The sequence below is a fragment of the Lepidochelys olivacea genome (genome assembly GCF_965140295.1).
Source record: "Lepidochelys olivacea isolate rLepOli2 genome assembly, chromosome: 7".
NCBI classification, from domain to species: domain Eukaryota; kingdom Metazoa; phylum Chordata; order Testudines; family Cheloniidae; genus Lepidochelys; species Lepidochelys olivacea.
Window position 1 is genome coordinate 73,191,126 of NC_140417.1, and position 25,898 is coordinate 73,217,023.

Below are 25,898 nucleotides of genomic sequence, written 5' to 3' on the forward strand. Positions count from 1 at the left end.
CTATTGTACCTGAACCCATACACTGAGAAAGGAGGGGGTCTTCGATCAGTGTGTTCTCATTACAACGTATGCTGGTACACTGCCAAAACTCAGAGACCCAAGTTAAAGACAATGTGTCATCCTTTAATATTTTAATCTCTGACACAAGTTAACATGTACACAAAGTGGGCCTGATTCTCCTCTCTCATACACCAGTAATTGTAACTCCATCAGACGTCAATGGACTCATTGCTGGTTTGCAAAAGTGTGAGAGGCCCCTGATGCTTTGGTTTGGTTTGTTGAGAGCAACAATACTGACAGTGAAGTTGATTCCAAAACACTATCGGACAAACAAATGTGGATAAATTAAAAATTGAAATAACAAAATAATAACATAATGATAACAAGCAGCCTATCACTGTATACTTGTACACATGTCTAGCATTAATGTGACAAAATGTAAAAAGAAAGAAAAAGCTACAGTTAGTCAATGACATTTCAAGAGAAACTATTACATTTTGATTTGGGAGTTTCTCAGCAAATTGTGTAATGCTAATTGAGCCCAAGAATTTACAGCTTTCTGATTTACTCTGTGCTTTCACTCCAGAGCATGATACTGTTTAGGAGCATAACTTTATTGGACTGATCGTTACTTAAAAATAAACCAGGAAGATGGCAAAATAATAAAGCATTCATAGGAAAAATTGAAGTTAAAAAAGATAATTGTCTGCAGTGCGACTATTCCAAGGATCTTATATAAGGGATAGAGTGCTGTCATCCAGTGACTAGACATTTAGAATGGACACAGGTAATTAACAGCATCTCATCCTGTTCAGAGTCCGTTAGAGATCCTTATTGACTAAGGCAGGCAGTTTCATAATCATAAAAACAAATTCTGAAGTGATTTTAACCAATTCCTTAAACTGGAGAACTGACAGTTTTAAAGCTTGGTGTCTTCTTTCTCTTCCCTACATCAGTAACCTAGAAATAGAAATCAACAATGCACAACAAATCTGTCTTTTAGCCCAAGTCAACCAGTAGACATGCATTTCTTACTTAAGGTTAGGCTATAAAAACAAACTGGTGACAACGTTACAAACTGAGCCCAGAAAAAGAAACATAAAAAGTATTTGTGGTTTTATTTTTCTCCCTTCCCACAATGTTGTTCATTTCCATTTAGATGAGATCCCTCATTATTTTCTTGGAGGAAAAGAGCTGGCACCAGTTTGTACGGAATCTATAGTTGGCCTCATGAGCAGTTAATATACCATGGAAGTAAGTAACCTTACTAGGATTGTGTGTACACACAGTCACCAGATTTGCCCTCAGTTATACCAGGCTAAGCCTAATGCAGTTACATGGGTGTAAATGAGAGAAGAATTTGGACCACAGTCAAGAAAACACACATCAGATAATTTTTGTGTCTCAGGATTTTAGATTCAGGTGACGCTCCCTTAGTTTTATTCATGAAGAGCAACTCACCCATCCAACTAAGTCTGATTGCAGAATTCAGCTCTGGGATTTTATAGACAACAGACTAGACTTGCATTGCTTTTCAATGAATGAATCCCTCACTTGTAAGAAACAATTAACAGAGAACCTTGGGAACTGGGTTGTTCTGTAACTCCTACCTGGATCAATCCACCCTTCCCTGTCTTATCCATACTTCAGTAGACACGGTGCCTGAGACAGGACTGTGAGGTCAGTCTGTGTGGGTAGTTTTAAGAAATCACTGACCTGCTATAAAATATTGTTGTGACAAAGTCTTTCTGAAGCCATCACATTTTTTCTGGATTTCTTTCCCTCTCATTCTGATGGATTTATCAGTGACTGTACACACAAACAGAAGTTTTATATCCTACCTCTCTCTCGCTGCTGAGTGATGCCTCACAGCCCAGCAGTTGTGACAACATAATGACTTCTCTGGCAGTTAAATGTCAATGTCAGAAGCACTGGATTGTGGCATCGCTGAACAAATCAGACAGCAGGGAGAAGCTGAGTATAAAGGAGACAGCTTCGGTTTATGAACAAACAATCTTAATAATCAGCTATGTTAATAAAATAAATGCTCCTCGGAATAGCCTGAAATTTGCATTACGAAACTTTAGAAAGTTACTACATGGTTAAATGTTGGCAAGATCAGGCGCTAAGACCACAAATATTTGGAAACAGACCAATTCTTTGAATGGAATAAAAAGTATAAAATAGTGGGACAGGTGTAATCCCTGGTGTAAAACCAGTAACTTTAATGGGATGAACATGGTCCAAAGTATCTAAAACAATTAGATGGAACAAACTTTCAGAATGCTACATATGGATGTAGCCTCACAACTATCTAGTACTCCTGGAGTTAAATCCATGCTCAGGATATGGAGAAAAATGAATCCCTAACTCTCCAGGCAAGTAGTCTACAAAAGGAAAAATGCACTGGTAGTTTTGCTGTATATTGTATTGATTCCCTACCCTGGAATGATTTAGAGAGGGCCTGAGATATTGTGCACAATAAATGTAAAAATAAACTCAAAGGAGAATTCTTTGGAGCCAATGTGCAGTTTCCACTCCAATTACCTCTGCTGTGGACTAACAATGAGCAATTGCTTCTAAGCTGCTATTTGCTACTTGCTACAAGCAGCTTCTGTGCATCTATTGTTCCATACAATCACTATTCTAATCTGTTTCTGCTTTCTTTGCCTTACGATGGGAAGCTGAGTGGACTCGCACATTTAGGAGTCTCTTCATTTATCCATGTCCAAGTGATTTTACATCCGTAACTCCCATTAGGGCCAAGAAGAATCACGCATGCAAATCCCTTTTGCAACCATTTTAAAAAAGATAGTAGCAATCTGGAAGGCTTGGAATGCAGACTGACAAAATTTTGATGCAGATTTCCTGGCTTGCAAGAGTAAGTGCCAGGACTTACATTTGTTTACAATTTTTGTTCTGATCTATGGATAAGGTTTAATTACAAACAGAGAGAAATACTTCCCATGAGCTTACATGGCAGCTAGGACCACGTCCTCAAAAGAAATAGCTTTTGATGCCTAACTATATGTAGTATTTTTTTCCCCAAGCAAGCAAGAGATCTTCTTTGGTAATTAAATTTTTTTTGATCAATCTCAATGATCCCAGACCCCATTCTCAAACAAATAAATTCTAGTTAAAATCAGCATTCAAGCGAACAAGATAGCCCCAGCACCATTTACAAGTATAACCAAACACAGAGTTGGATGCAAATGCAGTAAAAGAATTCTTTTGGAAAACACTGAGCACCAACCCTTTGAAAAAAAGGCCTCTAAGATGTCTCAAGTTGGACATCCAAAAGTAATGGAGGCACCCAAAATCACTGGTCACTTTTAAAAATCTGGGTCATACACACAGAAAGCTAAAAATCAACACTTATCTGAATACATGTAAAACTCTTTAGTGAAGTGGTGCAATGTCAATAAGAGGACCCCTTCCAAGATATTGAAGGTCTTATGGCAAGATTTTCCTCTCCTGGCAACATCTGGCTTCTCAGTGAATTCCCCTAGCAATTATTTTGCTGTACTTTATATATATATATATATAGAATTAATCCAGTGACCCATTAACTTTACATAAAGTGAAAATGTATGTACCAGATTAACACATCAATTAGTTCTTCACTTCTCCACATGAGTTCTTACAGCTCTGGTTGCTTTTATTTTATTTATTTATTTGCAATGCCCTTGGTTGCAGATTTGACCTAGGACCTTACTCTATTTTTAGAAGTTAATGGGGAAAATTTGAAGTCAATTGTAGTGCCCAATGAGACAAATTCATCTCTGGTGTATTTCCACTGAAGTCAGTGGAATTACACCAAGAATGAATTTGGCCTAGTTTGTTTTAGCTTGCTTAATATGGGAACTATAGAAACAGATGGAGTGCTTAGTGCACATATTTACATTCCAGAACCAATAATGATTTTCCATCCCAGAGCTCTTTCAATTCTGCATTGTTGCTAGAGAAATGACAACATATTGAAAGGTTTGAGATATGCTTGTGGGTCACTTATGTTTTCTATAATATAAGATTTTTATATATAAAATTTCCCCAGATTTAGCCTTCAAACCTGTGTGCTCTTTTCACTGCAAACAATGCCCTGAGGTGATTTCTGTCTGTTTTATGTTGAGATAAAGCACACTTGGATAATTATTATCTCAACTACATTACTGACTGACTCAGTCTCTCTCATCATCATCATCATCATCTAATTGTGCTCAAATAATAAATCTTAAAATCCATTGCCTTCTCTACTGTTCAGCCTGATTAAATGTAAATGCTCCAAAGCAACTAGGAAAGCCTGGCAGAAAGCATTATGGTAGTATTCTTTGTTTCTAATGATAACTATTTCTAACCCTTCTCCCACCAGTGATCTGTCATTAGTTAATCATTGTTTAAAATACAATAAAAGTAGGTCTGATGAACCTTTAAAAACGGGGTCAGCTGGTCACATTATGATCCAAATTTTTCACCAAGTAAAACACAGTTTGGGGTTGCCACCTCTCTTAATTAGACAAACACCACACAAACAAACAAATTTGAATCTGACATACAACTAGCTGTATGAGCTCTGAGAACATATTTTAGTCATATACTTTAAACCTAATACTTGAAAGATCAAGGTTTTCTTTTAGCTTGGTTTTAATTCAGATAACATTAAAACAAACAGGCTGCTCCATGGAGTAAATTTTACTTCTCAATGTTCTCTCCCAAGCCAATCTTTTAAGAAGTTAGGAACCTCAAACTGGAGTGAATAATGAAGAGTGAAGACAATCTAACTAAAAAGAAAAATGAGAGATGTTTGCAAAAATACCTAGACTGAGCAGAGATAGCAGACGAAACAGTGGAAGCTGCTAGTGACATGTTCTTGGACCCAGGGAAAGGTTTAGGCTGTGACAGAGAGCTGGGGCCTGCAAGCACTCTGCAGAGGACACAGTAAAAGCATGAAAGCATGTACAAAAGAATGTTACAAGGAGAACAAGAATGGCATCTCAGAACTGAGCCATGTATGAGTTCAAGTATAAGACAACCACTCTATAGTTACCAGCAACACATGTATTTTCTATGGAATACATCTGCAGACCCACAGTATAGCATAACCAAGCACATTCCTACAGAAGACAAAACACATAAGTTACAGAAAAAATATTAAAACAGGACTCTCTGGATAGCTCAGAAAGGTGGTAGTTCAGACAAGTATTTTGTTTGAAGGCATACATTTTTACCCTGTAAGGACCAATATATTTGAATCAGAAGTCAAGACAAACATTTCAATATTCAGCTAATGCCAGAGTAAAGAGGACAAGGGTCTTATGGTCATTTTTGTTGTGATCAATCCCAAAAGGTTGTTTATATTCTTACCTATATGGAGTAGGGATTTGCTTTTTCAAGAATGTGTTATACACTTCATTGTCTTCGTGCAGCAGTTTAAGTAAAGATATACTGAGGGCTAAAATTATTTAAACAATTATTGTATGTGAAATGCTTCTCAAGCAATGATGTTATCAATATAATTAGGAAAATAGAGTGTAGTACTTTGCTTGGTCTCCCTTTGCTGGCTGGATGTCTGGCTCTATGGCATCAGAACAAAAATACAGAGTCAAACAAAAAGTATTTTGAAAGAAATCTGAGATATTAGTAGCTAAAAAAAGTCAGTATTCATAAATATTTTTCAAGTGTCTTGGTGAGAGAATATCAGGTAAAAAAAAAAAAGCTTTAGAACAGAAAGAACATTTCCTACCAAATTATGCAATTTTAAGATACTGTAGGTTACATTTTGAGCCTCTATTTTTTGAGAGTAGTTCATATTATTGAAGGGGAGACTTTTTGTTCCTGGCCACTTAAAGTGGGCTAAAATGTGCAAGGTAAATGATTTTCAAAGCTTTTAGGAGCAAAAACTGTAAAAGAGAAAAGAAAAAAGATAAAACGTAAATTCATTCTTATTCTTTTGACAATTATTATGTAAATGGCAACATCATAAACTTCACCCATTTTTCCCACAGTCTGAGGAGTCTGTTCACCCTAGATATACATGTATAATTCTCAATATTATACAGCAATTATGAATACTCAGTGAAGTGAGAATAGACTCTGAATTAATATCTTTGTTCCTTTTTAAATCTTGTATTAATTGTATAGTAAAATCTTATTAGAAAAAACACAGTTAAATAGAAATGAATCAACTTAGTGCCTTTATAGAGAAGTCAACCACCAAATGAATGGATCTACTGACATCCTGTATATGGCACATCCCATAATACTGAGATCTGTCACACTACAGTAAATATCAAAAATCCTACTATACACAGTGTGTTATCACCCAAAGGGTTAAACTGCATTTTGCATTTTCTTCTTTGAACTTCTAAAGGGCATTGTCACTGTTTAGGTATATTAAAATCCAGATGGATCTTTGTAGTAGCTTCCCTAATTTATTAACCTGTTTATTTCTTGATAATTTTAACACTGCTGTAATGCAATGTAAAGGATTTTCACTCGCTATTTTAATTATGAAACTTTGGTGTTCTCACTACTGGCGACAAAACAGTTCTATTTTTAACATCAGATTTTCTTTTTTGAAAATGTAAATTATATTCCTCACTTGCAAGTATATTTGATTAATTTTGTCTGAGATCAGTTTGCATCTTGCAATTTCCTTCCAAACAAAAATTCAACACTCCAACAACAAACAACTTCAGAATACATAAAACTAGGCAACATATTTTCCCGATATTCTGCAAACTTGGATAAAGTTCCGCCCCCCACTCCCATGTACACACACACACACACTCACAGCACTTCTAAACACCAAACAGGGAGACATCTGCAAAAAGACAATGCAAAAAAGCATTACCTTTGGAAAGAGGAAGAGAAGGAATCTTGTACTACAGAGATAGGAGTGGCTGATGGTGGTGTCATCTGATTGGACGTGTTTTGAATAGCAGTAGCAGGCGGATTGGCTGAAGCAACTGGTACAGGAACAGAGGCAGAGCTGGTAGACACTGGCACATGCTCAACAGGGGTACTAATTAGAGTTAAATTAAATAAAACAAGAAGCATCTTAAAAAGGTGTATGTTTACTGTGTAAAGGCACAAAACCTACTGTGTTTGGCCCCAAAAGCTGCGAACAGAGTGACAAGCTGTAGTACTGGGGGGGAAAGCACAGATATGGCAGGTCAAAAGCACATTTGTTAAGCTTTTTCTGTAGCTGCGTTAGGACTAAAATTAGGTTTAATCCTGAGTTCAATAATGTTCTCATTTGGGTGAAATTCATCCCACAGCACATAAGGCCTTACTGCCCAATCCTGGTCCCACTGAAGTTAATGGCAAAAAAACTCCCAGAACGTGAGACTTAGGTGGTTGTGAAGAGGACTGCAAGAACCCTCAGTGCTAGAGTAAATTTCACTCACTTATGCATAATGTTAACTTCCGGATCAGAGATTACATTAGGTGGAAGCATTAAAAAAATTAGATTGATGAAAGGAAACCAGTTGTACAATATCATCATAGGCCTGAATAAACAGAATTGCTACAAGTTACTGCTGTTCTGGATGTTACTGAGCAGGAACTATCGGGTGTAATCTCCTCAGTGCAATGTGCAGGGTGGTACAGTGCTAGAGAGCTAATTATGGCTCAGTCATTCTCTGCTCAGCACTCTTCATCCCACTAAAAGTTCGAGTAGCAAGCCATATCCCTGACATGCCCCGCACCACCCCCAACAGCAGGGCTGAAAGAAGGGATGGGGCAGCATATGAGTTTGCTATACCATTCCTAAGCCTGCTTGGGAGATGAAGTTAGTTTCTGCTCCCTTTGTCACACAAGTGGAGCAGGAGCAGACCAGAGCAACCTATCTTCCCTTATCTGATGACAAAATAGGCTTATTGAAACCAAAACTACATCTAGTCTTTTTGAGTACAAAATATTGATTGTAACACTTTATTTAGGCACTTCTATGTCCCTCAGCACAATGATACCTGAACACCTCTCAGTTGTTAATGGATTTTATCCTCACAACAACTCTGTGAGGTGAGGAAGTGTTATCCTATTTTACAGATGGGAAATTGAAACACAGTGTAGATTAACTGATTTGTACAAAGCTACAAAGGAAGTTTGTGGCTCATCTGGGAACTGAACCTGAGTCTCCAGAGTCCCAGGCCATCGCCTATCGATTAGACCATAGCCCAACATGAATAGCATATGCTACATTGAGGAGGAACTCTCCAAGTCCTGGACTGAAATGTTTTAATGACACATGTAAAAAACGGAAGGCAAATAGTGAATTTACTAGCCAGCTGTCAGTAAATGAAATAAACACACCTAAGTCATTTGGAACTATCCCATTTGAAAAGGAAACAAACAGAATTCAAAACAAAGAAACAGGAAAAGGAAACAACCCCCATCTCTTTCTCTTTATATGTTGTATCTACCATTAGCTACAGAATGAATAAGCTAGTGAAAATATCCACCACATCGACAATTTAGGTTTTCAAATTTTTCCACAGAAATTTTCCAACCTTCATATACATATGCAAAACTCAGATCTAATCCTCATTGTTCTTGATGCCATATTTTAACATGCTGTGGATTCATTTGCCTCAGCCACTATCCCAATACATTATGTATTATTTAAAGCATATAACACTGTAGCTGTACAATGCCCTGGCTTCAGAGTTATGAATGCAATACCATGTTTACAGATAAAAGAAAACACAATGTATTTGACTGTCTATGCAAGCAGTGTGGTAGCTGCATTTCCTCTTTTTGGAATGGATATCACACCAAAGTGGAGATACTCTAAATTTTACTCTTATACCTTAGGTTTGGCAAATTTGCATGGACTGAAACCATGCCTCAAATAAAATGAGATTTACTGTATGTTTTTTCTTAAGAGGAAACATAAATGAGCAAGACAAAAAACCATGGGTGAAATCCTGTTCCCACTACAGCCAATGGGAATTTTGCCACAGGCTTCACTCCATGGCTAATAAGCCTGTGGTATGGTTATTCAATTTTTGTAGTGAATCTTTTAAATGTGAGCTGAAATACATACCCAATAATTAATCAAACAAAGGAACACTAAGAACTTATGTGGACATGTACTTGTGTGTGGGCAGGTTTGAGGCGGATGGGCATGTTATAGTAGATATAATAAAACTGAATGCAAGCACATTAAAATACATTATAAGGACATCAAACAATAATGTTACATGTTTTGAAGGTTTCTTTACTTAAGCACTAGAAATCTAAAAGTCACATAGGCCTGAATCCCTCTCCTGCAACTGCAGATCACTAGGATATGCATTCATTATTCCAGAGAATAAGAAAATAGTTACACAAAGCATATATAAATAGTTAAGTCAGAAATGTGATCTTGCTACCTTTAACTTCTGCACTTTGGACCTAATACTTTGTTTACTTCTACCAGTAGAATCCAGAGTAACTTCACTGTCTTTACTGGAATCACTCCAGCTTTACCACAGTGTAATGACAGCAGAAATTGGTTGTTCCCTGTTTTATGAATGCTTGTAGTTGTGTTGAACAATCAGTTTTTGGATTAACCCCTACAAAACCTTAGACTGGAAATACTGTCTCTACTAAAGGCAATGGGTGGTTTGCCATTGACTTCGCCAGAGCCAGGATTTCACCTTTTGCAGGAGGAACATTTCATACACACAAAAGAGCAAGCTGTAGAAATATGTAGCGATTTAGCAAGTCTTTCTTTTTTGGGTAGAAATAATAATACTCAGCACGTATACAATGTCTGCAGCTTGAAAGCTCTTTATATACATTAACTCTTAGAACTCTTCTTTTTAGAAATAGGTAAACAAATCCAAAGGGAATTCTGCCCTCAGTTAATATGTTCAACCCACTGAATGGGTGCAACTTGGGGCAGAATTCAGAGTAACCAAAGACCACCATGAAAATCAGTGGCAGAGCCAGGAGGTTCCTAGCAGTTCTTCAGGTGTCTGCTGATTGACTAGGGATGAAGTCATAGTTTATAAAATGAAATAGCTACTGTATATCAGAGCATGAATAATAATTTTATGATTAAGTACCTTAAAGTGATTTACTGTTATTTCCTTACTGGTTCTTCTCCAGTTCACTTTTAACCAACCACCCCATTCCATCAGTCTTTACAGTATTTTATATTTTAAGGGGATAATCAAAGGAAATGTAAGTTCTTAAATAGCTCAATATCCTTAATAAACTATAAAATGAAATGTTCAGCATGGTAAAGTTATATGGATGAATATACACACGCATGTACGTATATTCTGTTACCATTTTGATGTTCACACGTGAGAAGGAACACAGTTCAGCAGAGGTTAAGCAGATGATAATGATTAACAACCATATTTAAAACACACGCACAAACACACACCTAAAAATAAGTACAGATTACACTCCTTTACCTGAGAAGAGTCCTAGCCCTATGAAATTCCAGGTCTAAGAGTCTTGCAATAGTAACTAAAGAGCAGGTTATTAAAGCAGTAGTTAGTCTCTTTTAAGCAGTGCACAAAGTTGTTTTTGTTTCAGGTGCTCCAAAGAAATCTCTGGTAGGATAAGGATTGAAATTGTAGGGAAGATAAATCAAAATGTGCAGTCAAAGAACTAATCTCTTCTATTGTAGCATATGTTAATAATGGAATTGCTGGAGATTGCATTTATAGTAGAATACAACATGGATGTGTTTTGGACTTGCATTAGTAGAAAGAAGAGCTCTATTCAAATGCCAACTGAGCATCCATTCAATAGAATGGGTTGCTGTTTCTGTGGAGATGGTTCCTATGTGACTGTCACCTGCCTGGTGGTAGAGGAAGCCATTCAGAAAGTCACTTACAACAGGAAGCATATGAACTAAAAGCTGGTGAAATTTATAGTACTTAGATATTTGACTTTTAGGCAATGGGATTTTTCATATGAAAGAGTTAGAGAATGTTATTACAAAACCATACCAAAGCCACAAGCCAGGTCAGTTATGGAGTTACATGTTGCAGTGTACCTTTGATTATTGGATGAAGTCAGAGGGGCTTTCTGGCCAGTCCTGATGTAACTGGCTTCCCTTTGACTTGAACCCGTTCCAAACCTCACGGAACCCTTGGAGGCCACTGGCTTAGCTTTGTCAATGTTGGCATCCATGGTGCGTGACTTAGGAGGATGCCAAACACTTGAGGTCACATACTGTGCCACATGATGAGAACCTGTAGGGCTGGGTAACAAAGATTAGAAGGGTGTATGTGCATGAGATATATTTTTAACCACATTACCAGTTGCTTAAATGAATATTAGGTCTTTGAGAGTGAAGAAGAGTTCCAGCCAAAAAAGTAGCCAGTGCTTTTAAGTGAGAAGTGTTGTATTTGTTCCACTTAGTTTTCTGAGATCCAAACGCCTACCATGTAATCTAACGAATGGGACATCATTTCAGAACATTCATGTCTACCCCTCTGGCGTAGGACTTAGAATGTCAATGCACTGGGAAAGGCCTTAAGGAAAAAGAGTGAGAAATTGCTGAACCTCAGCACTAAAAAAAGCCAGGTTAGCTCTTGGTTTGATGAAGAAGGCTTCAGTTTTCTGACTGACATCTTATTTGGGAAGAGATTTACATCAGCAAATCTCCAATGTCCTCTTATTTTATCCCTTAAGTCCCCTTTGATATCACTGCAGAGTCACATGTGAAATCATACCAATCTTCAATGCCGTATTAAAGACTATGGTCAGGAGTCGTTCTGAGAACCAGGATAGAGATCTACAGGTTCATTACAGTCTTCTTTATCCTTCAGCTAAAACTGGAGACCACATTATTGACATCATAGTATCAAAACAAGACCTAGCAGAAATGAGACACTGGAGGTGAAGACATGTTATAACACAACCAACCATAAGTGACTCAGTAGATATAGTGTGACACCAAAACCAGACAGACGTCTGAAATTGTTCAAGGTAGTCCAACAAAGAGAGATTTGCAGTTAAGTTTCAATGACGCAACAGTATAATCTTGTGGTCAGTCCTACACAAGCAATAGTGTTAGCTACTACCCTTCATTCCCTGTAAATGTGGTTGCTAATTATTTCATATATCAACTCCTTCCCCTTCTGTTCCATCTTATTGGTATGATCCAGTCAACTGTTGAATTTTTTTTCCTTACTGGGAATGCCAGTCACGGTTGGTCATGTTGTTAGTGGTGACAATCCTCGCACTTACTCTTATTATAACTCTCTGTAATACTTGTTCAAATATGGTTATTTTAAAAGCTGACATAAAACCTTGTTCCATGTGGAGTAATTAAGATATCAGAGGAAGTCACTGTCTTAAATCTTTATTTCTATGCTCTGAACTTATGAAGAGTTGCTATGCTCTGATAAATAATGGCAGTGCTTCATCCTAGAAATAGCTGCATTTCGTGTTTGGTGCTGAAATTATTTTTATCTACATCTACATAAATGTATATAACACAGATATACACATAGATAGATTATGAATTTTGTAAGTGCATTGGAATCTTTTGAGAGGAAAAGCACTATATAAATGCAAGAAAATACTATATATAGTATGGATTCATATCTTTTTAATCCATGATCAATACAACTCAAGAATCAGAGTTAGAATTGCTTTTAAAATGCCAAGAAATTCAACTAATTTAGATTTAAAAAAACTGAGGAGCAGCTCAGACCACAACACTGGAATCTGATTAAAAGTGGAAATGGTCCTTGAACTTCTGGACTGTTCGCCTCTGCTGAATAACTATAATATTGAACTTCAGAAACATGGATCAAATGCTGCTTATTTTTCTGTTTTCTAGAATTAAAGGTAATGTGGTATATTTTGCACATTTCCAATGTAGTCTGCCACCTGGCCAGGAATCTTTCAAATATCTGCATTAAAATGCACACCTCTAGCAAATCATCTCAGCTGAAATACCACTATAATGCATCTGTTCAAAGAGTGACTACATCAGATGCATTTGTAGGTAAAAACTTTCTGTGGAAAGTCCGAGGAAAAAAGAATACATGACAAACGTTACCTGTTTTCAGCTGCTGCAGCAACATTTTCCTTGCCACTGTGAAAGGAGGGGATACAGTGTGAATAAAGCAAGTGCAGGTACCAGTGGTGGGGGGAGAAGGAAGAACAGCAGCAAAAGAAGGCAGAGTGAGGACAGATGTTTGGTTGTCAAAAGCCTTTTAGAGTTATGTTCTCGATGTTTATGACTATTGTTGTTGTGAGAAATACCCTAGAATCAATTTTTTTTTCTTTTTAAGAATTAGATAGAAAATGTGCTGGAACCCAGATGTGTGATTTTTTTTTACAAGCTTTCTCTTTGTTAATTGTAGGCAACTCTATTTCATTGTTAAAGTAAAATGGAGGCTCAGCGACACACTAAAAATCAACCGCTCTGTGTATTTGGGGGAAGCTTTGGCTTCAGTAATGGCCCTGTTTAAAAAATAACCCTTTAGTATCCCAGTAGAACATACTCATGTGCCAACTCCGGTTTGTGAAGACAATCACAGTGAGAGTTGGTTTGTCCCTGGGTATCCAATGTTCTGAAGCGGTAACCAGTCTTAGAAAAGATGTGCACTACCAGTATGTGCTCAATGTGAAGCTGTTGTTTTTTAATGGCTTACAGGGACTCCTACGAGATGGGCTGCATTACATGTCTGGGCTCACTTAAAAATGTGTAAGAGGCAATTCATCCTGCCCAGTTAGGCCCTAAGGGACAAAGCCTAGGATTGTGCCTCCGCAGTGTGGAGCTCAACTGGAGCTGAGCAACATAGTGAGGCTACATGCAACAGAGACCCTTGTAAGGTTCCTCTTCTCCCCTCCCTACCAAGCATTTACTCTCCTCCTTCCCCCAAAAGTATCAAGTTAATTTTGGGGGGCAACGAAGGAAGGGAAGGCGTCTGGGGCATCTCCAGCCCTGCTTTCCCCTCAATGGTCCTCATGCTGGGGAAAGAGACAGACGGAGGCAAAGAGAGCCACTTGGAGGGGTGAGCTGGCAAGTGCCTTTATGAGGCGCCATTTTGAACTTGTAATACATATAAGACTCCCATTTACTTTAATGTGAACCACACAGGAGCTGAAGGACAAGACACTAAGGCCCCAGTCTAACATCAATTTAAGTCAAATGAAGGATTCCCATTGAAGTCAATGGCAAGACACCCACAGATTTCAGTGGTACAGAATTAGGCCTTGGTCCTGCAAACACTTATACATGTGCTTAACTATAAGCTTCAGACTAGTTTCAGCACAGTCAATGAGACTATTTATATGAGTACAGTTAATATATGTATAACTGTTAGAAGGACTGGGGCCTTAAGACTTTAATACTCCATCTTATAATTCTGAAACATAATTTTTCAACTAATTAAAATCTTTTAGGACCTGATTCAGGAAAGCACTTAAGAATAGGCTTACATCCATGCCTACTATTTACACAGATTTAATTGAGACCTAAGTATATGCTTAAATGCTATCTCGAATAGGGAGGCTTATTCTGACACCTAAGAGTAAAAAAAGATGCAATGTAAATTTTAAATGTACTAATTTGTTAGGCCAAGTCATTTTTCTACTTTGCTTATGGTATTTAAAAAGTTTCACAGAGTATTTCTGTAGATTATACTTATTACCATTGATTATATACTGTTTGATTGTTCCTAATCTGGATACATGTTATTTAATAATACAATACTAATTAAAAAGCCGTTTGCTTTCAAAGGTACTATGTAGAAAGATAAAGTAAGATGCCTCTTATAGCCACAGTGAGCCAGCTCTGACTGCATCCCTTTGGACAACAGCAATCCCTGATAGCAGCTGTTGAATTTTCATTTTCTGAGGGGGAAGTGTGCTAGTGAAAGTTTCCCCTCTAGGAAGTGGTATGTGTGTGTGTGTTTGTTGTTGTTGTTGGTTCTGTTTTTTATTTTGCTTAAGGGAAGGTGGGTAGCATAGTAGGGATAGAAGAGCCATTCCCTTCTCTTCATAAGGTGGGCTAGTATTAGTCACTGCTGTGCATGTATGTTACATATAAATATACTAAACTAGACCCTTAACAGGTGCAACTCAGTGGAGTGCCACTGAAGTCATATGAACTACTCTAATTTACTCCTGTGGGTCTGACTCATTGTATTTGTGTTGTCTCTCCTTTTCCTCCTTCTCACCATATTTCCTAAGTGAAAGGCAAACCCAAAAGTGTATGAGTCCAAGGGAAATGTTCAAAACCCACTATGTCAGAAATTAAGCAGAACAAGTTTGTCTGCCTTTAATAAGGATGTCACGCTGCTCAGAATGGAAGATACTGGCTTAAAACTGAATCCCCAAGCTGGATCAGTTCACCTCTCTAGAGTGATGACAAACCAAACACTAGCTCTATAGATGACCGAGTCGTGAGTTCACCGGAATGTAATATATCAAGTAGCCAGGCTGAAAAAAGTGGGGGATATGTTAGAGATTTAGTCTCTGGAAAGAAAAGAAGTGTTAAAATAATATACCAAGAACCAAAGTCATGCAAGAATATTAAAAAACAAACTCATAGCCTGAAAAATCTGAAGCATGGTTTATTTCCCGTACAGCAAAATGGGTTATGAAAAAAAAATAAACAGTCCAGACCAAAAGACAAGCAATTGGGATAAGGCTTCTAGTAGCATTAGGCCACTGCAGTTATGGTTAACTTCATTCACCCTCTCCTGCTACAGCAGAGGTGGGCGAAATCCCGGCTGAACTGAAGCTAATGGCAAAACTCCCAATGACTTCACTGGGGTCAGCACTTCACCCGAACTCTTTCACTAACTGTGCAAGTGTAGGGCACTGCTTAATAATGGTGGCAGGGGCGTTCTGATGTTAAAGGAGAGAGAGGTATGGAACAATTATAATAAACACAATTCCACAGAACAAAGCAGGGAGAAAAAAACTCATTCAGAGCAGAGAGAAAAGGGAGAAGACAAACTCAAATGCACAAAGCACATTTTCATCAGGGATTATTCTCCTCTCTGTGAGTGAGAACAACTCCTGTAGTTGAATCAGCTGAACTGGAATTTGGACTTAGCTATTGGTACAGAGTATTGACAGAGTGTTTTGAAGATGAAACGGACCAAACCCTAAGCCTTTCCACTATGGGAATGCTGAACTTAATTTGCTTTCTAAAACCACTGCACTTATTGTATTTAATGGGTCAAATTCATCCCTACTGCAAGCTCAGTAAAGTCAGTGGAACTACATCACGGAAGAATTTGACCCAATGAGATTTAAACTATTTTTGTATTGTGATTATACAGGCTGATCACACAAATATGATTATAGACGTGGAGAGTAGTTTTGGGGTATCAGGGAGAGATTCAAACCTGGGCTTTCTTCAGTCCCTGTTGTCTCCCACACAGGTGAACCAGCTTTAGATAGTAGGGCCTTGTATAATGTCCCCTATAACAAAATGGTGGCAACTCCCACAGATTTCAGTAGGAGCTTTATATGTGACTATACATATTTCTACACATATATTTGTCCATTCTACTGTTAGTCTCAGTTACACAGTGCAGTATATAGTTGAAATTAGGGGATGTTTGATAATACAGTGCATGAAATGATCATGCAGACAGACTGAGGGAATGGAATTAAGACTTTTAAAAACCACCCACTGAACTATCAAGCTTAAGAATTTTAATAAATTAGGTAACAAAATGCAATACACATTTGCCATACACATTTACAAAACACACTTGTTTCTGTTGAAAGCCAAAAGGCTCTGAACTTTAGAGAGCTTTAATAAGGATTTTAGAGAATCTGAACAACAAACAGTATATTTTACTGTTGTTTTCACTTAGAAACCAAATGTAAAACATTGTTAAACCAGCACTCAAGTTAAGCACATGAGAACTCAGAGCTATCACATTTTCCACTCACTCCTAAAAAGAGAATCCTAGACTTTCTCCAGAATTAACAAAACTAATTCCTTACTAAGAAAAGGAGTACTTGTGGCACCTTAGAGACTAACAGTACTCCTTTTCTTTTTGCAGATACAGACTAACATGGCTGCTATTCTGAAACACATCTAATTCCTTACTCTTCCTCTAAAATCATGCAGATACAGAGAGGACTGATTAGAAAATAAAAGAAATAAATTTTGGAATAAAGAAAAAAATTGTGGGTCAGAGCTATTCTGCAGTTCTCATTCCTGCTTTGCTATCTTTTTTCTGGGCTCAGCTCCCTAACTCAGAATCCATCTGTGCTGCTGTATTAGAGGAGTTCCTCTAATTTTGCCTTCCTGCACTTTGAACTGTATGAGGAGGCTTGGTCTACACTAGTAACTTAAGTTGGTATAACTACATCACTCAGGGATGTGGAAAATCTACACCCCTTAGCATAGACCACTCATGCCTCCCCATATGTGTGACCCCTCCTCAGCCTGCGCCCAGCCTGGGGCCACCGCGTTTTCCCCACCCCAAAAGTTACCTGCAGGAGGTGGAGGGCCTCTGTCCTTCTCATGCTATGCCTCTCGCCCAGAATGTTCGGCTGCTCTCTCTGGCAACTGAGCCTGGGTGGGGAGCAGGATGGAGCCACTTGTCACACAGCTGAAGATGACCACTCCAGCTCACTGCTCTGTGCAGCGCAACAGCTGCCTGAGAGAGAGAGCCCGGCTGAGGAGGTGGTGGGGGCGATGAGCTGTCCCCTACTCGGGCTCGGCTGCTGGGGACAGGGGCTGAGCGAGCCGGAAACATGCCAGGGGAGTGAGTGCTCTGGCTCACTCGGCCCTGGTCTCCGGCAGCTGGGCATAGGCCGGGGGTGGCTCTTCACCGCCTCCCCAGCTGGGCTTTCTCTCAGGCAGCTGCCGTGCTGCACAGAGCAGCAACCCAGAGCAGTGGCATGGGAAGTGGCTGGTCCCACCCCTTCCGCTCCCTGCCAAGGCCCAGCTGCCATGGGCAGGGGCCGAGCATGCCGGGGGGTAGGGACAGCAGGAAAAGGACAGAGCCCCTTCCCTCTCCCTCAGCAGGCCAAGCAGAAATCTGGGGGGGGCACTTGACCCCCCCAAATTCCTCCCTGCGCATCACCTATGTGCCTGAGTGACGCAAATATACTGACTTAACTCCTGGTGTAGACAGCACTACGTTGACATGAGGGCTTCAAGCTACTGCCTCTCAGAGAAGGTGATTACCTGCGTTCTCTCATTGGTGTGGGTAGCATCTTCATTGAAGTGCTACAACAGTGCCGCTGCAGCCCTGTAATTCCAGACAAGCCCTTGGCTTCCACTGGCTTCAATGGGAGCAAGAGTGGGCTTATTACAGATTTTTTTTAAAAAAAAATCCAGTGAACAGTTCTTTTAAAAACAAAAAAAAGTTTGGATTTAAACTTTCCCCTGCAGTGTTTACAATTGGAACTCTGTGCTGGAGTGTGAGACACTATCAGTGAAAGGGAAACTGATTAGTCCACATTGTTCAAGTTGAAAGAAGTGCAAAAGTTCCACAAGCCCAATACAGTAAATGGTGAAAAGTGAATTAGGATTTTTTTTAAGTCTTTCATTTGTGATAATCTAAAGTAGTATAAGCAACCTGAGTGAAGACATTCCTTCTTAAAAACATTATTTTAAAACTGAAAATGTTCCTTTAAATATCTCAGCACCGTTTAATTCAATATGGTATGTGATTCAGTGGATATTTCTTCATATCCAGGCATTTTAAATTCAGCTGAAGAGCTCTTTCCCTCATTGTCACAGGCTCACAGATAGGGCACCTTATCCGTAGTAAAGGCCTGATTATGCAAGGTGCTGAAGGCTTCCTAGGAGGCCTTCATGTTTTCTCTCTGTAGGTACTTTTAGGGTGCTATCAACGTAATATCTGAGTGCTACATAAACATTACGGAATTTATCCTCACAGCATTCCTGTGCAGTAGAGAAGTATTACTGCTGTATAACAGCGGAAGAATTGAAGTGGAAAGAGATTAAGGACCCAATTTTCAGAGATGCTGAGTACCTGAATCTCCCGTACACTCCAACTGGACATGTTGGTCCTCAGCACCTCTGAAAATTAGGCCCTGAGTAATTTGCTTGTTGTCACACAGAAAGTCTGTGGCAAGGCTAGGAACTGAATCAAGCTGTTCTGAATCCCACTCTAGTATCTTAAAATGTCCCCCATCTTTGAAGTCAGTGGGGATTGAGGATACTCAGCAATACTTGTGAGATTGGACCCTAAACACAGAGTATGCGAAAGGGGCAAGAAGATGAGAGGGCTATAGCTAGTCCTTTATCAGTATTCAGCTCTATGACCATTAAATAGTCTTCTGTTCTACCTGCCAGAGCACAGGCTGAGGTGCCTGGTTTGAAGATAAAACAACTGAAAAGTACAATTTATAGATTACCAGGTTCTACATTTCTAGCAGTTAAAGGTTCTATCTTCCCATTTATACCTGGGATGTTTATGGGCATTACATACATAAATCCCATGTCAATAAATGGAAAAACAAAATATGCTAGATGTTTGCTGAAAATCTGGTCCTTAATAAATTTCCGATGTTTTTCCTTTATATAGTTCATTTATCCTTTACTGTTTTCTTATTTTTTTATCATAAATGTATTTGTCTTCAAGTTAGATTTCCTTGTCAGAAGTAACAATACAAGGAGAATTGTCTGTGAATATTTAATGGAGGTTAGAAAGAAACTTTCCCTGTGGGCAAGTTATTTCATCATTGCCTACCACAGGGTTTCTTGTACTTTCCTCCAAAGTATCTGGAACTGGGCAAGATCAGGGACAGGATACTGGACTAGACTGGACCTGTATTCTGATCTAATGTGGTTGTTCCTATGTTTGAGTAGGGATTGTTCCATGACACCATGAGCACAAAACCACAAAGAAGTGTGAATGTTTATCCCTATATTTCTTGAAGTTGTATTATTGTAACTGTAATTATTCATTAACTTGACAACAAAGACGGCACAAAACATGAAGGAAGAAACAGTTAACAGAAGAGGACAAAAGGCTGAAAGTTACAGTGATTAACATGCTGGTTTAGTTTATGACTTTAGTGATCAGAAAAAGGGGGAGAGGAGGAAAGTCAGTGTCTCTTTCTCAGCCACTGCAGTTAAGAAAGTGGAGCAACCTACTCGAAAACTGACTGCAGTTTATCCTGCCAGAAAGTCTGCTTGCAAGTCTACCTTAGGGAAATATTGCTCTCTTAGAAGGCATCCTGGTTAGCACAGACTGAGCCAACACAGAAGAGGAAAAAATTACTATACATTAGGTGAAGAACATAGCAATCAATTCTGTATTTGCTCAACAGTCAGTACTGAAATAAATAAAAGCAACTGTTGTGTGTGTTTTTGGTGCCATTCATAAATATGCTGTAGTGTTAGGAAACAGCCATGTAACAGGTCTAGAATTGTTGTATGTGATTGCATAATAAGTGTAAGATACAGCCTTAAATTCCTTTCCAAGATTTATGTATACATATTCTGCATGCAAGTATATGTGTCCTAACTTATATTTGAATGCATTTGCTATCAGGCAGGTTTTGAGCACTAATTCAGTATATTTTATCAGGTTACTTTAGTAAGCAGTTATGCTTACAAAATTATGAATAAGAGGAGGAGTTTGAAATATGCGCAGAATGCATTTCAGAGAAGCAAATAAATTCACTTCAGATAGCTCTCCTCTTTATCCACCCATCTGATATAGAAGAAGTATAAGGTCCCAATCCTACAATTGGATCTGCTTGCATGGTTACTTCCAGCCTTGGGTAAGCCACAGAGATCTGCTACTGTTGATCCAATTGCAGGATCAGGGCCTTAGTTTTACATCTGTGACAGCTGCAGATAAATGAGAGCCAATGTTCAAATCTAGAGACCGCATAATTGGATCTAATTCCCCTCTCACCACCATGACTCCATTGACTCCTGATTTACACCAGTGTAAGAGGGAAAAGAATCAGTTCCAATAAGTCTTAGTGATGAGTGATAATTCTTTAAAAATAAATGGGCATGAATAAAAAAGTTCTAAAGTACTTTCTACCCTCTCTGCTCACTATTGCCCTAAATTTCATGCTCTGCCTCAGATAATTTTCAATTCCCCCAATTTCTAAGCCAAAAACCAAATGGTATGGATTAGAACAGGGGTTTTTCATAACACAGATCACAGTTAATATAGAGATTGTCTCGTGAATTCTCTTACTTTTCCTCCCTTCCATTTATAATTGCATGATATTCCTGTAGCAACTACAGCAATTACCTGGAAAATATTTAGTAAATTTTTAGCTGTCTTTAATGCAATTCAGCAGCTGGGAGTAATGAAGAGGAGCCAGTACTATATGATCAGCCATGCACTACTAACCAATGCTCTGTGAACCACTGAACCTCCACAGAGCACAGTTTGAAAACCTCTGGATTAGACATGCTTGATGTAACACTTAGTACATTCAAGAGCTAATTCTCCCTTACCATACTGAGGGCAACACAAGGATTCAGACAATCCATAGAGAAATGCAGTATTGCTACAGTGAGATCAACATCAGTGGAAGGACATATACATGCAACTTGCACTTAAGAGACAAATGAAAATTAAAGTAAAACTACAGTCCATGCAGGAAGGGTCAGTGATAGGAGAATGTAGAAGACAAAGACAGGTGAAGAACAGTCTTTTCTTTCCCAATGCAGTTCAGTCCACAGTCGCTAATGGTGGACCTAGAGCTATGACGAGGTTTGTTGGCTTACACGTGCTCCCCTCTACAGACTGATTTGAGGATGGGTTCACTCTTTTTGTTAACCTTGTATGGACTCCTCATTTTAAATGAATATTAATTAGACAGATTACAAATCATCATCATCACCGTCCTGGATCAGGCCATCTCTCCAGAAGGGGTGGCATGGAAACAAGTGGCCAGAAATTCATTGTTCCCACAAAACTACCAGACTAACAGTTTGTGGCGCCACTTTGCCACCAGCTTTCGTCAAGTTGCCTTCTCTGACATCAACCAGGTTTCCACATTAACCAGAAACTATCAAGGTTATTCACTATCCTTAAGTCATTGAAACTCTTATGTGTGTCAAGGGGGGCAGGGAGGGGCTGGAACAAGATAAAACTGATAACATTCTCATTATTTCCCGATTCTACTTAGGTGCCCTGCATGATGGAGTTAGTTACACACCTGGCTTTCTTTTTGTGAGACGCCCTGTGAAATAAGACATGGGTCCACCTAAGGATTTCAGTAGTCTACATAGCATATTCATGGATGGGAAGATTTGGCAATTGGGCAGGGTCAGAGGGTGCTAACAACTGGAGATTTTAGCAAATGAGGAAAGAGGACCAAGGTGTTTGTCTTGATTTGGGTGTGTCAGAAGGCTCTTACCAGCTTAAACGGGACACAGGTTCTTACAACTGAGAGTAGGGTTTGGGTATATTAATTTTCAAATATGGGGCTGGAGATCGTGATAGAACATTGAGAAGGGGAGGTCCTGAGTGCCTGACCAATGAGGGCACCACAGCCAGATATTCAATACATTCATAGAGTTAGTAGTGGTTGTTAACACATCAAATTCTAGCTTTTCACATTTACAAGCAAAATTGTGTGCAAGACACCCAGGAAGTTGCTGAAACCACACTGACAGGTCCCAGTCAATGAGTCTGGCAGAAGAAACTGTATCAAAGAAGCTTCAAAATCAAATCACTCTCTTGTAGGAACCAAAGTTTGAGTACGCTATAATGTCTCACGTCTGCTATCTTTGCATGAAGAATTCAGAAGCAGTTCTAATATAGAAGTATTTGAATTTCCAGCAGTGCTAAAATGGTCCCTACATACCCATCCCTTCTTACTGAACAAATACAATCTCAACTTGTCTCACACACAATGCATGAGAAACCATATTTTGGAGAAAGTGACCTCTTCACTGATTCGCTGTATAGCAAAAGCTTAAAATCCTTCCCACATAGGCAGGGTATGAGAAGGGGCAAGTAAGTAAAGTAGCCCCAGAGCATCTCCTCTCTCGCCATCCATTCATGCAGGAAGCATGAGAGGTCAGGTTCTTAAGCCTGGTTTCTCACAAACACACACTTGCCACGTACCAGCATGCACTGCATGCAGTCAGTTATCCTGATGCAAGTCTAGTCACTGGAAGAGGATAAGAGAGAGAGAGAGCATTTGAAGGGTACTGAAGGGCAAAACAAGGGTATTTAGGAAACAGATTAGTTGGGATCAAACAGGCTTAGAACACAGCAGAAAATGAGCATTTCCCTGTGTCATAACCAGACAAGCAGATTTACCTGGAAGGCCTTTCGTTTTGATTTCCTAGTAGCACCACCTTGGCTTTATCTTCATTAAATGTTATAAACATTGGGCTTTTTTGGGCAAGATTGCTGGGATGGTATCATTGCCCACATGCTACACTTTGTCTTCTTATTTGGGTTGTGGGCTCTTTACAAAACAACCCTTTGAAGCTAGCCTGCTGCACTGTCACCAACATTCCTCCACTGAACAAAACAATCATGTTTCAGATTATACCCTAAAGACAGACAGATACACCTGCCAACCACAAATGTCACTCCCAAGAGTTAGACCTTCTCACAGGGTGCTGAAAAATGAACTCTAATGTTATACGTCTCCATACTCTCTCTCCTTAACTTGCTATTTTAGGACAAAACAAAAGGCTCTTGAATATGGTATTATGGTTGAAAAGGATTAGAGGACAGCTCTGGCAAAGCAGTAGCAAGGTACTATGAACTAAGAAAATCTGTATAAATTAGTGATGGAGCCCATCCAGGCTAGAGCTGGCCTTAATCACAAGGCTAGTCACTTTCTGATGCCCCCTGCAAATTCTCATCAGTTCTCTGTCCATTACTTTCTTGAGCAGTGGGACTGAGTAAGAAGACAACTCCTGGCCTAACTTCTCCACTTCACAGTGGAAACCTAATTCCCAATCACAAGGAAAAAGTGGAAGATCTGTTAATGACATAAAACTGCTTCAGCTTGACTTTTCTGGCTTTGGATGGTTTGTGACACAATCTAAACATTAATTGAAGTGCAGATTTTTTTTAAGGAATTTTCCTTTTAAAATGAATTGTTAAAAGAAAAAAAAACCAGAAATAATTGTATTTGGTTTTCAAATGGTTTCATGAATATGATCCATCATTTGAGTCTGTTAAAATGGGACTGAACAAAACATTAGAATATGTGCTATATGAAATAATTTTGCATTAGTAATGGGGGATGGATTATCTTCAGTAATAGGTCTTTATTGTCTCTGATTTCTAGGATTGCATTTCAAACCTTAGAAGAGTTACATTTTTCTACAAAATTTTACATGAGCCCTATACAAACAATTAAAGAATTAAATGCTGATAAATTTAGAGATTATTTAGTTTATGTTTTCTGCATGTTTTCCAGGGAAGAGGAGGACAACTATTTCTAGTGCCCCTCCTCTACCCGACTCACTAGCTGGTTGCATGTGTTGCCTCCCCTGAATCTGGCTCTGGTAATTAAGCTGTTCGGATGTGCATTTAGGAAGAACTAGGGCAGACCAATCCCTTCTTTCAGTTACTGTTACGATACATTATACGTTTCATTTTTCTGATTATTCAAAAACCTACAAAGACTGAGAATTATGTTTAGATAGAAAGCACTTAAATTCTGGGGATTATTTCTGTCATTATTAGTGGCACCCGCCACTACTAATAAAACTACATACATTACAGTGTTTTGATAGTAAGTGCATACAATTCCTATTAACATTTACACTCTGGTTTTAATAATTCAGAAGTGATTTACTTCAATCTTAAACTAGACACAAAATATTTTAGCTTTGAAATATTTATCATTTTTTAAAAAATGAATACACTAAATTATATATTGATATTTTAAACTCTCTATAAATCTTCTATGTGAAATAGACTTTCACTTATTTGACCCAGATTCTGCTCTCAGTGACACCCTGGGAAAATCCAGAATAACTGCATTAACTTTAGTGGAGTTACTCTGGATTTACACAGATGTGAATGAGATCAGAATCTGGCCCTTGGCATTTCCATAAATTAAAATTATTAATAAATATTTATAATATGGCTTAATTTGTAATTGGATTGCCATGGTGATTATTAAAAAAAATAGTTATGGCATTTTCAAAAGCAACCACTGCCCACACTCTCTAAACACTCTTCCTAAGGAATTTTAATACAGCTCAATTTTTGAAACAGTATTCCATGTTGTGGAAGCCCATGCAAACCTCTCCAACTGAGGCAGCATTACATGTGCTTCTACAGCACAGAAGACAGATAGAAGTTTTAGTGAATTCAGCCCTGTCATGAAGAGTCAGATATTAGAACTAGAAGGCTGGGAACTAGCAAAAAGTACAAGAAAAATTTTAGTGTAACTCACTGACTTAGTGTTTGATCCACAACTATTGCTACCAGCTAACAGGCCTGCTCCAAAGCTCACAGATGTCAATGGACAAACTCCAGTAGGCTTTGGATAATGCCCCAACAGAGAAAATCTTTAGTTCAAGTGGTAGAGACCTGTGCTTAGTGCTGATGGTCCTTACTTCAATCCCTGCTGATGACTCATGGTGTGAATTGTTACAGTAACACCAGTTATCTCCACGGAAACCATGAACACACTTTAATTTAGACTACATTCTTTTTATATGACCATGAGAGCATTAACTATATATGAAAGAGCAATGGGAGCTTTCTTGATATCCTATTAGCAGAGAATAAGGGTATTTATTTTTGGACCTCTCTGTTAAACCTGCCTGATTTCAGATTATATATTTGAAAATAAAATTATTGTTGCAATGTTTGCAATATACTTGTTGAAACAAAGCTACCTCATTCTAACCCCCAGCAATGACCCACATGTCAACACAGCAGGTATGTACTAAGTCAATATTAGCAACACCTCAGAGAATGCAGACTACCAAAGGAATTTGTGCAATTATTATAATTCCCTCT

General features: G+C 38.6%; 1 protein-coding gene across 1 annotated transcript in view; it reads right to left on the reverse strand.

The window, feature by feature from the left end:
- LDB3 (LIM domain binding 3) overlaps positions 1-25,898 on the reverse strand; it is a 184,815-nt gene that overhangs the window by 33,960 nt on the left and 124,957 nt on the right. The window contains exon 8 of the mRNA XM_084635588.1: positions 6,851-7,021. Within this exon, the coding sequence (XP_084491714.1) occupies positions 6,851-7,021 (171 nt within the window). The remainder of the gene's footprint in view (positions 1-6,850; positions 7,022-25,898) is intronic.